We start from the raw sequence: 15,277 nt of genomic DNA, 5'->3' as shown, positions 1-15,277 counted from the left end.
GTTGACGCCAAAGAGCTCCATTTTGGTCTCATCTGACCACAACACTTTCCCCCAGTTGTCCTCTGAATCATTCAGATGTTCATTGGCAAACTTCAGACGGGCATGTATATGTGCTTTCTTGAGCAGGGGGATCTTGCGGGCGCTGCAGGATTTCAGTCCTTCACGGCGTAGTGTGTTACCAATTGTTTTCTTGGTGACTATGGTCCCAGCTGCCTTGAGATCATTGACAAGATCCTCCCGTGTAGTTCTGGGCTGATTCCTCACCGTTCTCATGATCATTGCAACTCCACGAGGTGAGATCTTGCATGGAGCCCCAGGCCGAGGGAGATTGACAGTTCCTTTGTGTTTCTTCCATTTGCAAATATTCGCACCAACTGTTGTCACCTTTTCACCAAGCTGCTTGGCGATGGTCTTGTAGCCCATTCCAGCCTTGTGTAGGTCTACAATCTTGTCCCTGACATCTTTGGAGAGCTCTTTGGTCTTGGCCATGGTGGAGAGTTTGGAATCTGATTGATTGATTGCTTCTGTGGACAGGTGTCTTTTATACAGGTAACAAGCTGAGATTAGGAGCACTCCCTTTAAGAGTGTGCTCCTAATCTCAGCTCGTTACCTGTATAAAAGACACCTGGGAGCCAGAAATCTTTCTGATTGAAAGGGGGTCAAATACTTATTTCCCTCATTAAAATGCAAATCAATTTATAACATTTTTGACATGCGTTTTTTTCTGGATTTTTTTGTTGTTATTCTGTCTCTCACTGTTCAAATAAACCTACCATTAAAATTATAGACTGATCATTTCTTTGTCAGTGGGCAAACGTACAAAATCAGCAGGGGATCAAATACTTTCTTCCCTCACTGAATATCTAACCTATCATATGAACATTATTTTCTGACTCATATAAAATTCCCTCAAGGTCACTCTGATGTTCAAAATATTGTGTGATATGTAACTTAAGTTGAATGTATTTCAAAGTCCAAAATGACTTTTTAATTCTGTCATGGAAATGAATGTATTTCCTGTTACCAAGTCATTTACGGTTTCTATGCCTTTAGTTTATCCATGTGGACCAATTTATCGGTGAATTCTGAAAAGCTATGCTAGCCATCTATCTTAACTACAACTAATAGTTTCAAGTAAGCGTAATACCAGTTGTCATAAGCTGTTATGACATCAGCTCTGTAATGACTGCTTACGGCATCTTGCCCGTTCAGTCACAAACATGACAGTAATACGTAGGCCCTCATGACAGAAATATAAACTAAAGTGAAGTTACTGATTTCCCTCCATATAGCTTAGCCACTTCCAGACATCCATGTGTGGCATCATTTATGTGGCTCATTAGCCTTTACCTCTACTCCAGGTCTCCCTTAATGGGAAAGGATCTTGCTCGAGTGTGTGAGTGAACATGTGTCTGGTGGGCCTTGTGAACCGGTCTCTCCCTGTCTGCCTCCTTCTCAGACTAAATGTCTGCATGCTGCTATGAAAAAGCTGGTCCCGCCCTGTCTTGCTCCTGAACACATGTTGAACAGCCTTTGCTGTTGATCATCATAACAGCATGTGGAACACCTTCGAACACACAGTACAACATCTATCTTAAGAGCAAAGAGCGGGTGAAAGCAATGTGGAGAGGGCCCCACCTATGAAGAGTTTCTGCCATATTGCTTTCATCTTTTACGTCCCTTCGGATCTGTGGGCTAGAGGGCTATCAAGGACATAGGCAACGAAGCAGGTTTTTTGGTTTGGAAGCCAGCCACTAAGTAGTAGTCGGTATCTCAGTGGTTGGTGTATACCTGCACAGAGCCCCCATGCCTGTCTGCGGCCAGATGGGAGCTGCTCAGGTAGGAGGAGTTTGTCTGCCGGTGGGGCTGTGCATCCCATGCCCCTCTGCGGTCTGATGCTGCCGTCTGGTTGGTTGGGGAGGCGGATGGGCAGAGCAAGATGTGGGTGGGCGGTGCAAGTGAGTGAGAGCAGCAGGTGCCAACAGGCCATGCAACGCAGGAAAACAAAGAAAAACAGAGGTGAGACGCGTGGCGAAGCTGGGAATACGTGTAAGTAATTGAAAACAACCAGGTCAAAACCAAAAAAAGTATGGCAAAATCAATAGCTTAAAAATTTGAAATTTAAAGGTAGACTCAGCAAAATGACGTTGCCACGAGCAGCATCGCCGATATCGAGATGAGCGACATGCAACACTTCACTCTCATACAGTATCTGCGCATGTGCACGGGTTCGCTTCACGCAGGGGCCGCGTAGTAGCCACGGGACCAAAACAGCGGAGAAGAGCCTCACGTTTCAACACTAAGTTGTTGCAGAAATTGACCCACAATCTACTTCATATGGCTGAGTCTACCTTAACAATTTGATTTGTGATTTTAAAGCAAAACGTTTTTAGACAGTTATAAGAAACCCTGTATGTATCTTTGACATCTTTTTCTGTATTACCATATTTTATAACCCTGGTGGCTTTCCTAAGAGACTTGCATTGTTTCTTTGTCCTGGCTGCATTGATTGAGAAGTCTGGGCCAGCAAGCACTGCTTTATCCCCCCATGTATCTCGTTCATCACTGTTCCCCTGGACAGGACAGGTTGCACGGGACAGGACATTGAGGGATTAGCTACTAATAAAGTTGTTGCAGGGGGATTTGGTAGGGGTCTTACGCAGTCTGGGAGCTTTCAACTGGTAATTACTGCGAGTTCATTTCAGACTGGTTGTCATGTCCTGTATTGCGGGTCCTAGCTCAATAAAACGACTCATGCTTGGAGAGACTGATGGGGTGATATGCGTCGACTTACTCAAAACCAAGGATGTTTCCTTTGTCTCCCCCTCTCATTTCTCCTTTTTTCTACCTCTAGTTCTCTTCTTTAAGTCCACTCTGCCATATTCACCTTCCATCGCTTTCCTCTTTCGCCCTCTACCTAAATCCCCCATCCATCTCAATTCCTTCCTCGTCCCTCTGTCTCTCCATCTTGCTCTTACAATCCCTTTTGGCACATACTGGAGCACCAATGGAGAAACAGGTGGGTTGTTGTTCAGTGCTGAAGCAATGATTAGAGATAAGTCTGGGACTCCTGGGCACAGCGCCGCAGCGCCACACACACTCACAACTACTCTAGCTGCAGCCAATCAAATTTGAGACAAGCTTCACTGCCTGTTGGGAGCAATAGCTGGAGGACTTCCAGTTGTGAAATTCCTTTTGCGTCTCTCCATGCCTCTTTCCGGTTGAACACAGCCAGGCAGAGCCGGAGATGGATGAGGTATTTTGGTGCCAACAGCAACTCATCTAAAAGATCAGCTTGTTAGGTGCTAGGTGCTAAGTGCTAACTTCGAGCTGAAAGCTCCTTTTGCTTCGGTCTTTTCCAAAAGCGGAGAAATATTATTTTTACTAGAACTGTTAGAAAATCAAGCCATATGGCACCAAACCAACCGAAAAAAGATTTGAGAGGAAAGCTCGAAGTGTGTGAAGCATAAGCAAAGCCACCCAGTTGGAAAAAAAATATATGCACTACTACTCGTTCTACTTAAAATTGCACAAATTTAAATGGTGTTGGATTTACTGTAGTGTAAACTGTAAAGCTTGTTGAGAGCTAAGGTGATGTATTTAGACAATCCCAAACCCATAATCATAAGTCATGCAACTCCATAGCGTTGAAACTAATTCTACAGTAGGTCACTTATACAAATATAAGGTGTTCAAGCAAGCTATACTTATTCATTGTCCATGTGGCTGGCAAGGTGGGGACCAAAACCATTTAAATCTTCTTCAATTTAGGAATTGGCTCTCCTATTGAGAAATTCCATGTCCAAAACAACTGACAGGAGTGGAAATAGTATTGACTTTTCATGAGGATTTGTATATTCATGAATTTGTTGATTCCAGTAGATTTTCTGGAAATTATTAGCTTTTTCAGATAAACAGGCAGAGCTGAAGTGAACTGCTGAGTGATACTACTGTGTTTACCTGGTTCCGTAGGGGTTGTTGCTGAGAGGGCCTGTCTCTGTTAGCGTTGCTCTCTCTCGTGATGGCAGATGCACCCGAGTCCACGTTGACAGCCCCCACCGGAGTAGGCTGAGAGAGAGTGAAAGCGAGAGAAAGAGAGAGTGACAAAAAGGCTCAAGGAATTTAAAAAAAAATAATTCTTTCACTTGTGTTAAATTTACTTTCTACTTTTGATTTCCCAACTATGGTAGTCACACAATATGTATAATACACAAAATGTTATTATACAAAAACATACAGGACTGAACAGTTAACAAGCTGCTGCTAATCAGCACATTTACTCCAGTCTTTCAACAGCTGCTATATGACTATTGTACGTGAGACTACACTTATGCTATTTAGCACGTGAACGCTAGCTACTCACAATCGGTCTGCCATCCCAGTCGTAGGTGTAGTCAAAGGTGTATCCTTTGCGCTCAAGCAGCTCGGTGAACAGAGTCCTCAAATACTCGTAGTCGGGCTTCTCAAAGAAGTCCAACCGCCGCACGTAGCGCAGGTAGGTGGCCATCTCTTCTACAATGGGACAACACAGTCAACATGGTTCAGGCAAAACAAGAGGTCCATCTAGTCATACCTGACAATTGAGTGCACTAAGGCCGCATTTTCCCCTCTACTGATGGTTTGTCACAAAAACTGCTGCTTTATTTGTAAACAGCTTGTGCACGTTATCTAAGGAAGTCTCGAGGTTTTGCTCGCCTGAGGTAAAGTATCTCATGATAAACTGTAGAACACACTATCTACTTAGTTTTCATCTGTATTTTTCATAGCTGTCTACATACCACCACAGACCGATGCTGGCACAAAAACCGCACTCAATAAGCTGTATACCGCCATAAGCAAACAGGAAAATGCTCATCCAGAGGCGGCGCTCCTAGTGGCCGGGGACTTTAATTCAGGGAAATTTAAATCAGTTTTACCTCATTTCTATCGGCACGTTAAATGTGCAACCAGAGGGAAAAAATCCTAGACCACCTTACTCCACACAGAGAAGCGTACAAAGCTCTCCCTCACCCTCCATTTGGCAAATCTGACCATAATTTGATCCTCCTGATTCCTGCTTACAAGCAAAAATTAAAGCAGGATGCACCAGTAACTCGGCCTATAAAAAAGTGGTCAGATGAAGCAGATGCTAAACTACAGGACTGTTTTTCTAGCACAGACTGGAATATGTTCCGGGATTCTTACAATGGCATTGAGGAGTAGACCACATCAGTCACTGGCTTTATCAATAAGTGCATCGATGACGTTGTCCCCACAGTGACTGTACGTACATACCCCAACCAGAAGCCATGGATTACAGGCAACATTCGGACTGAGCTGAAGGTTAGCGCTGCCACTTTCAAGGAGCAGGACTCTAACCCGGAAGCTTATAAGAAATCCCGCTGCGCCCTCCGACGAACCATCAAACAGGCAAAGCGTCAGTACAGGACTAAGATCGAATCGTACTACATCGGAGCCAACGCACGTCGGATGTGGCAGGGCTTGCAAATTATTACAGACTACAAAAGGGAAGCACAGCCAAGAGCTGACCAGTAACACAAGCTAAACAACTTCTATGCTTGCTTCAAGGCAAGTAACACTGAAACATGCGTGAGAGCATCAGCTGTTCTGGGCGACTGTGTGATCACGCTTTCTGCAGCCGATGTGAGTAAGACCTTTAAACAGGTCAACATTCACAAGGCCACAGGGCCAGACGGATTACCAGGACGTGTACTCCCAGCATGCAAGTGTCTTCACTGACATTTTCAACCTCTCCCTGTCTGAGTCTGTAATACCAACATGTTTCAAGCAGACCACCATAGTCCCTGTGCCCAAGAACACTAAGGTAACGTGCCTAAATGACTACCGACCTGTAGCACTCACGCCTGTAACCATGAAATGCTTTAAAACACTGGTTCACATCAACACCATTATCCCAGAAACACTAGACCCAACATTTGCATACCGCCCCAACAGATCATGCAATCTCTATTGCACTCCACACTGCCCATTCACACCTAGACAAAAGGAACACCTATGTGAGAATGCTATTCATTGATTACAGCTCAGTGTTCAACACCATAGTGCCCTCATAGCGCATCACTAAGCTAAGGACCCTGGGACTAAACACCTCCCTCTGCAACTGGATCCTGGACTTCCTGACGGGCTGCCCCCAGGTGGAATGGGTAGGTAACACCACATCCGCAACACTGATCCTCAACTCAGGGGCCCCTCAGGAGTGCATGCTCAGTCCCCTCCTGTACTCCCTGTTCACGCATTACTCCATGGCCAGGGACGACTCCAACACCAGAATTAACTTTGCCGATGACACAGCAATGCTAGGCCTGATCACCGTTGAGACCACCTATAGGGAGGAGGTCAGAGATCTGACCGTGTGGTGCAAGGACAACAATCTCTCCCTCAACGTGACCAAGACAAAAGGTGATGATTGCTGACTACAGGAAAAGGAGGACCGAGCACGTCCCCATTCTCATCGACGGGGCTGTAGTGGAGCAGGTTGAGAGCTTCAAGTTCCTTGACATTCATGTCACCAACAAACTAACATGATCCAAGCACACCAAGACAGTTGTGAAGAGGGCACGACAAAACCTATTCCCCCTCAGGAGACTGAAAAGATTTGGCCTGGGTCCTCAGATCCTCAAAAGGTTTTACAGCTGCACCATCGAGAGCATCCTAACGGGTTGCATCACTGCCTGGTAAAGCAACTGCTCGGCCTCCGACCGCAAGGCATTACAGAGGGTAGTGCGTACGGCCCAGTACATCACCGGGGCCAAGCCGTAAAAATAGTCCAAGACTCCAGCCACCCGATTCATAGACTGTTCTCACCCTGGGACCTATACTGCCAAGTATAGGTCCCAGAAGCTTCTAAACAGCTTCTACCCCCAAGCCATAAGACTGCTGAACAATTAAACAAATGGCTACCCAGACTATTTGCATTGCCCCCTCCCCTCTTTTACACTGCTGTTACTCTCGGTTTATTATCTATGCATAGTCATTTTAATAACTCTACCTTCATGTACATATTACCTTGACACTGGTGTCCCCGCACATTGACTCTGTACCGGTACCCCCTGTATATAGCCCCGCTATTGTTATTTACTGCTGCTCTTTAATTATTTGTTATTCTTATCTATTACTTTTTTTTGTTATTTTCTTAAAACTGCATTGTTGGTTAAGGGCTTGTAAGTAAGCATTTCACTGTAAGGTCTACACCTGTTGTATTCGGCGCATGTGACAAATCAAATTGGATTTATATAGCAAATGTGCCGACTCTGGTTTTGGCACATGCTCTTTAGCCAACAGCTCGCAGATACAGTGCAGGTAGGCTACCTACATTATGAGATTATTATGAATCAGAGCAATATTATTTGTATCTGTCAAACGGCAGCCAAGCATCAATCATCATGTCACCAGAATAAGACCCTCGCTATTTATTGGAAAATGAGCATCAAGCTCATCACCTTACACATTCACACCCTGTGAAGTTCTCATAACGTATTCTCAAAGTTCTCATCTGTAGCCTAATAAACTGCTTTCCCGAGTCGTAGTGGGAGGACCACACAACATATTGTGTGACTACTTCGATATGATGGTTATTATATCAATATTTGCACATTTCTCGTATAATTAATTTTTACCGCCCCAAAAAGATACCACCATGTAAAACGAACAAATTGTCTGTTGGCATTTCTAAAATTGAACCGGCAGTTCCTGTTTCCATCAGCCCAGTTGTGACTTTTTTCATGCGACAGCTAAATTCATCCGTATGAAAAGGTTGGATGGAAACGTGGTGTCTTGCAAATACATGCTCTTTCATTTACTCTCCAATGCGTCTGTCCTTCAAGAAGCATCTTCTGCTAACTTAAGCCCATTTCTAAGTCCAGCTCGCTCTTGATTATTCTATTGCGATTATTAACTGCCATAACATGCAGTGCAAAGTGTGTGTTCTAGGAAATGTAACCATTTCAAAAGGCATGCACTAGCGTCAGAGTGGAAGATTGGCACAATACCTGGAAAGCTTTCACAGAGGACCTCGATGGGAGTGTTGCGCTTGGTGTCGCCAATCTTCTGGTATCGCTCTTTCAGGGTGTCAGCCTGTAGGTAGAAGGCACAAATTGAGTCCAAACACACTTTTGCCATATTTTCTCCCTTCACCCCAATGTTACATTTCGCTTTCCCTCCTCCTAGCCAGTCTTTCATTCACCCACTTTATTGCTCCTGTGCTTCCTTTAGGTAAACATTCCTTCTCTCTCTCCCTCCTTGAATCACAAATAGTAGCGCATCACACTCCTAACATCTGGGTAAAGTTCATTATAAGGTCACAACATAGCAAAATGCTTCGCAACAAAAAACCAAAAACAAGCATTTCTTATTGGACGAGCTCAGATAGTACCTATCCATTTTGTACTTCCCCATTTTGTGCCTACTGAACATGACCCAGCTGACATCATGCCTAGCTCCCCTACCTTGAGTCCTTGCCACGGCAGACTCCCTCGTAGGAAATACATGAACATGTGGCCCAGGGCTTCCAGGTCATCCCGTCGACTTTGCTCTGAAACAAAAAGGGAGGGGTGTCCGTTTTCAGCTGTGACCGATATATAGCCCATCTACCATACTCCTGTGTTGGAGGGCTCGCTCCACACACACCCCTCCACAAGTCAAAAGTTTATTTGTACCATTTTCTACAAATGAAGAATAATAGTGAAGACATCAAAACTAGGAAATAACACACATGGAATCATTTAGTATATTTAAGATTCTTCAAAGTAGCCACTCTTTGCCTTGACAGCTTTGCACACACTTGGCATTCTCTCAACCATCTTCACCTGGAATGCTTTTCCAACAGTCTTGAAGGATTTCCCACATATGCTGATCACTTGTTGGCTGCTTTTCCTTCACTCTGCAGTCCAACTCATCCCAAACTATCTCAATTGGGTTGAGGTCGGGTGATTGTGGAGGCCAGGTCATCTGATGCAGCACTCCATCTTGGTCAAATAGCCCTTCCACAGCCTGGAGGTGTGATAGGTCATTGTCCTATTGAAAAACAAATTATAGTGCCACTAAGCACAAACCAGAAGGGATGGCGTATTGCTGCTGAAAGCTGTGGTAACCATGGTGGTTAAGTGTGCCTTGAATTATAAATAAATCATTGACAGTGTCACCAGCAAAGTATCCCCACACCATGACATCTCCATGCTTAACGGTTGGAACCACACATGCAGAGATCATCCGTTCACCTACACTGCGTCTCACAAAAACACAGCGGTTGGAACCAAAAATCTCAAATTTGGACTCATCAGACCAAAGGACAGATTTCCACCGGTCTACTGTCCATTGCTCGTGTTCCTTGGCTCAAGCAAGTCTCTTCTTCTTATTGGTGTCCTTTAGTAGTGGTTTCTTGGCAGCAATTCAACCATGAAGGCCTGATTCCCGCAGTCCCCTCTGAACAGTTGATGTTGAGATGTGTCTGTTACTTAAACTCTGAAGCATTTATTTGGGCAGCCATTTCTGAGGCTGGTAACTCTAATGAACTTATCCTCTGCAGCAGAGGTAACGCTGCATCTTCCTTTCCTGTGGCGGTCCTCATGAGCCAGTTTCATCATGGCGCTTGATGGTTTTTGCAACTGCAGGAAGAATCTTTCAAAGTTCTTGCAATTTTCCAGATGACTGACCTTCATGTCTTAAAAGTAATGGACTGTCTTTATTCTTGGCTTATCTGAGCTGTTCATGCAATAATATGGACTTGTTATTTTACTAAATAGGGCCATCTTCTGTATACCACCCCTACCTTGTCACAGGACAAGTGGCTCAAACGCATTAAGAAAATAAATTCCCCAAAATGTACTTTTAACAAGGCACACCAGTTAATTGAAATGCATGAAGCTGGTTGAGAAAATGCCAAGTGTGCAAAACTGTCATCAAGGCAAAGAGTGCCTACTTTGAAGAATCTGAAATATAAAATATACACTTTTTTGGTTACTACATGATTCCATGTGTGTTATTTCATAGTTTGTGTCTTTATGTCTGAGTAGGTGTGCCCAAACTTTTGACAGGTACTGTATATCTATCTAAAACTCAGCAAAAAAAGAAACATCCTCTCACAGTCAACTGCGTTTATTTTCAACAAACTTAACATGTGTAAATATTTGTATGAACATAAGATTCAACAGACACACTGAACAAGTTCCACAGACATGTGACTAACATAAATTGAATAATGTGTTCCTGAACAAAAGGGGAGGGGGGGCGGGGTCAAAAATCAAAAGTAACAGTCACTATCTGGTGTGGCCACCAGCTGCATTAAGTACTGCAGTGCATTTCCTCCTCATGGACTGCACCAGATTTGCCAGTTCTTGCTGCGTGATGTTACCCCACTCTTCCTCCGAGGCACCTGCAAGATCCCAGACATTTCTGGGGTGAATGGCCCTAGCCCTCACCCTCCGATCCAACAGGTCCCAGACGTGCACAAAGGGATTGAGAGCCGGGCTCTTCGCTGGCCATGGCAGAACACTGACATTCCTGTCTTGCAGGAAATCACGCACAGAACAAGCAGTATGGCTGGTGGCATTGTCATGCTGGAGGGTCATGTCAGGATGAGTACCACATGAGGGAGGACGATGTCTTCCCTGTAACGCATAGCGTTGAGATTGCCAGCAATGACAAAAAGCTCAGTCCGATGATGCTGTGACACACCGCCCCAGACCATGACGGACCCTCCATCTCCAAATCGATCCCGCTCCAGAGTACAGGCCTCGGTGTAACGCTCATTCCCTCGATGATAAATGCAAATCCGACCATCACCCCTGGTGAGACAAAACCTCGACTCGTCAGTGAAGAGCACTTTTTGCCAGTCCTGTCTGGTCCAGCGACAGTGGGCTTGTGCCCATAGGCGACATTGTTTCCAGTGATGTCTGATGAGGACCTGCCTTACAACAGGCCTACAAGCCCTCAGTCCAGCCTCTCTCAGCCTATTGCGGACAGTCTGAGCACTGATGGAGGGATTGTGCATTCCTTATGCAACTCGGGCAGTTGTTGTTACCATCCTGTACCTGTTCCGCAGGTGTGATGTTCGGATGTACCGATCCTGTGCAGGTGTTATTACACGTGGTCTTCCACTGCGAGGACGATCAGCTGTCCATCTGGTCTCCCTGTAGCGCTGTCTTAGGGGTCTCACAGTACGGACAATACAATTTATTGCCCTGGCCACATCTGCAGTCCTCATTCCTCCTTGCAGCATGCCCATGGCGCGTTCATGCAGATGAGCAGGGACCCTGGGCATCTTTCTTTTGGTGTTTTTCAGAGTCAGTAGAAAGGCCTCTTTTAGTGTCCTAAATTTTCATAACTGTGACCATAATTGCCTACTGTCTGTAAGCTTTTAGTGTCTTAACGACTGTTCCACAGGTGCATGTTCATGGTTCATTGAACAAGCATGGGAAACAGTGTTTAAACCCTTTACAATGAAGATCTGTGAAGATATTTGTATTTTTACGAATTATCTTCGAAAGACAGGGTCCTGAAAAAGGGACGTTACTTTTTTTGCGTTTTGAGTTTATATACACAGTGCCATTCGGAAAGTACTCAGACCCCTTGACTTTTCCCACATTGTTACGATACAGCCTTATTCTAAAATCGATTAAATAAAAAAAATCCTTAATCTACACACAATACCCCATAAAGAAAACAGGTTTTTAGAAATGTTTCCAAATGTATTAAAGATAAAAAAAGAAATACCTTATTTACATAAGTATTCAGACCCTTTGCTATGAGACTCAAAATTGAGCTCAGGTACAACCTGTTTCCATTGATCATCCTTGAGAGATGTTTCTACAACTTGGAGTTCACCTTTGTTAAATTCGACTGATTGGACATGATTTGGAAAGGCACACATCTGTCTATATAAGGTCCCACAGTTGACAGTGCTTGTCAGAGCAACAACCAAGCCATGAGGTCGAAGGAATTGCCCGTAGAGCTCCGAGACAGGATTGTGTGAAGGCATAGATCTGGGGAAGGTTACCAAAAACTGTTTGCAGCATTGAAGGTCCCCAAGAACACAGTAGCCTCCATCATTCTTAAACAGAAGAAGTTGGGTAAATAATTGGGTACCAAATGAACCAATCAAAGGAGAGATCGTTAGGAAAGAGTTTGAGTGGGACTCGGATAAATAGAGATAAGAAACCTGGTCAGCTTGGTGTTACCCATCCAGGTGAATTCAAAGCACACCATCCCGAGAGGAAAGGAGATCTCAGAGGACATCAGGACAAGGATAGTGAGAGCACATCAGTCTGGGAAAGGCCATAAAATAATCTAAAAAAGATTTGAGCTCCATCAGTCCACTGTGAGGCCAATAATTGACGAATGGAGAACATTTAACATGACAGTAACTCGGCCTAGAAGTGGACGCCATTTCAAAATATCAGAGCTGTCATCAAGGCAAAGGGTGGCTACTTTAAAGAATCTCAAAAATAAAATATATTTTGATTTGTTGAACACTTTTTTGGTTACTACATGATTCCATAGCTGTAATTTCTTAGTTTTTATGTATTCAATATTATTATGCAAATTTATTTTTTTTCATCCCGCATCAATCTACACACAATACCCCATAATGACAAAGCAAAAACAGTTTGTGTGCAAATAAAATAAAAATAAATGAAAAACAAATATTCAGACCCTTTACAGAATACTTTGTTGAAGCACCTTTGGCAGTGATTACAGCCTCGAGTCTTCTTGGGTATGACATGGGTTGCAAAATTCCAGGAACTTTCAATAAATTCTCTGGTTTTCCAAAAATCCTGGTCGGAGGATTTCAGATTTCCTCACTCCTTCCTGATACCGGGAAACCGCCAACCAGGATTTCAGGAAAACAATGTAATTTATTTAAGTTCCTGGAATATTGCAACCCTAGGTATGACACTACAAGCTTGGCAAACCTGTATTTGGGGAGTTTCTCCCATTCTTCTCTGCAGATCCTCTTAAGCTCTGTCATGTTGGATGGGGAGCATCGCTGTACAGCTATTTTCAGGTCTCTCCAGAGATGTTTGATCGGGAAGCCACTCCTGTGTTGTCTCGGCTGTGTGCTTAGGGTCATTGTCCTATTGGAAGGTGAACCTTCGCCCCAGACTGAAGTCCTGAGCGCTCTGGAGCAGGTTTTCATCAAGGACCTCTGCACTTTGCTCAGTTCATCTTTCCCTCGATCCTGACTAGCCTCCCAGTTCCTGCCGCTGAAACACATCCCCACAGCATGATGCTGTCACCACCACGATTCACCGTAGGGATTGTGCCAGGTTTCCTCCAGACGTAACACTTGGCATTCAGGCCAGAGAGTTCAGTCTTGGTTTCATCAGACCAGAGAAACTTGTTTCTCATAGTCAGAGTCCTTCAGGTGCCTTTTGGCAAAGTCCAAGCGGGCCGTCATGTGCCTTTTACTGAGGAGTGGCTTCCGATCTACCAAAAAGGCCTGATTGGTGGAGTGCTGCAGAGATCGTTGCCCTTCTGGAAGGTTCTCCCATCTCCACAGAGGAACTCTGGAGCTCTGTCAGAGTGACCATTGTGTTCTTGGTCACCTCTCTGACCAAGGCCCTTCTCCCCTGATTTCTCAGGTTTGGCCAGGTCTAAGAAGAGTCTTGGTGGTTCCAAACTTCTCCAATTTAAGAATGCTGGAGGCCACTTTGTTCTTGGGGATCTTCAATGCTGCAGAAATGTTTTGGTACCCTCCCCAGGTCTGTGCCTCGACACAATCCTGTCTCGGCGCTCTACTGACAATTCCTTCAACCTCATGGCTTGGTTTTTGCTCTGACATGCACTGTCAACTGTTGGACCTTATATAGACAGGTGTGTGCCTTTCCAAATCATGACCAATCAATTGAATTTACCACAGGTGGACCAATCAAGTTGTAGAAACATCTCAAGGATGATCAATGGAAACAGGATGCACTTGAGCTCAATTTCGAGTCTCATAGCAAAGGGTCTGAATACTTAAGTAAAAATAATCTGTTTTTTTATTTGTAATTCATTTGCACACATTCCTAAAAAACAGTTTTTACTTTATCATTATGGGGTATTGTGTGTAGATTGATTAAATAAAAAAAAAATCTCACCAATTTTAGAATAAAGCTATAATGTAACAAAATGTGGGAAAAGTCCAGGGGTCTGAATGCTTTCCGTATGCACTGTATGTACACAGGTCACAAAAATCTCAAAAGGCAATGCCTTTCAAATTGGAGAGTTCAACCAATAAAATATGAAAGAGCAGCCTATACTGTATCCATGTAAGTACCACTCTGGGAAGTTGAGGCGACAAGTTAAGTTGTGTGGTAGAGGGGAGTAGTACTGTAGCCCTACCTTTTCCTAAGTGGGTGTTGATAGACATGTAGCGGGCGGTCCCTGTGAGGCTCTTGTGTTCCCTGTAGGGGATGTGTTTTTTGGTCTCGGGGTCGATGTACTCTTTGGCCAGGCCAAAGTCGATTATGTGGATGATGTGCTCCTGCTTGTGCCCCTGCCGCCCGATGAGGAAGTTCTCTGGCTTCACGTCTCGGTAGATGAGGTTCTTGGAGTGGACGTACTCAATCCGGGAGAGCTGAGGAGTGGAGAAGTGTGTGACAGTCAAACAGATGCACAAGTGGACACACTGGCAAATACAATCAGAACAGACACATAATTAATGAAAACAAGATTCTTCGTCATTTGGATGCTAACTGAACTTACCAGCTGAATAGCCATCATCAAAACGGTCTTAAGAGAGAAGGTCCTGTCACAGAGGTCAAAGAGGTCTTCTAGACTGGGACCCAGCAGCTCTAACACCATGGCATTGTATTTCCCACAAGGCCCAAAGTAGAAGACCTGAGGAAGACCCTCCGCTGAGAAAGAACGATAGATGGAATGAGGGAATTTTTTTTAGAGAGAAGTTCATTTAAACTGAATCCACTTATCAGTTGATAATCATATGATAAGCATAATTTGGAGTTCAGATTATGCAGGATGTTCCATATTTTTGGGGGGATATGCGTGAGGGCGTGGCAGTAGACTTCACATGCCCATTTGACGCTCTACCTGTAATTATACTGAACAAAAATATAATACACAACAGGCAACAATTTCAAAGATTTTACTGAGTTACAGTTCATATGAGGAAAATCTGTCAAATAAATTCATTAGGCCCTAATCAATGGATTTCACATGACTGGGAATACAGATATGCATCTGTTGGTCAAAGATGGCTTAAAAAACAAAAAATGGTCCTCACAAATGGACCTCAGGATCTCGTCATGGAATTTTTGTG

At 44.2% G+C, this 15,277-nt stretch overlaps 1 protein-coding gene across 6 annotated transcripts in view; it reads right to left on the bottom strand.

Moving 5' to 3' along the window:
* The window catches only part of LOC106561286 (casein kinase I), a 62,796-nt gene that overhangs the window by 9,791 nt on the left and 37,728 nt on the right, over positions 1-15,277 (bottom strand). For 3 of the 6 annotated variants that reach the window (XM_014125067.3, XM_014125068.3, XM_014125070.3), the window contains exons 5-11: positions 14,704-14,855; positions 14,341-14,575; positions 8,466-8,551; positions 8,010-8,094; positions 4,364-4,512; positions 3,961-4,068; positions 1,792-1,905 (exon numbers count right to left, since the gene is read on the bottom strand). In XM_014125067.3, coding sequence (XP_013980542.1) covers positions 1,792-1,905; positions 3,961-4,068; positions 4,364-4,512; positions 8,010-8,094; positions 8,466-8,551; positions 14,341-14,575; positions 14,704-14,855 — 929 coding nt within the window. The remainder of the gene's footprint in view (positions 1-1,791; positions 1,906-3,960; positions 4,069-4,363; positions 4,513-8,009; positions 8,095-8,465; positions 8,552-14,340; positions 14,576-14,703; positions 14,856-15,277) is intronic. The other 3 variants (XM_014125072.3, XM_014125073.3, XM_014125071.3) reach the window with 1 other exon arrangement.

The sequence above is a fragment of the Salmo salar genome, chromosome 10 (genome assembly GCF_965601325.2).
Source record: "Salmo salar chromosome 10, fSalSal1, whole genome shotgun sequence".
NCBI classification, from domain to species: domain Eukaryota; kingdom Metazoa; phylum Chordata; class Actinopteri; order Salmoniformes; family Salmonidae; genus Salmo; species Salmo salar.
This window is presented reverse-complemented; position numbering and strand designations above follow the sequence as displayed.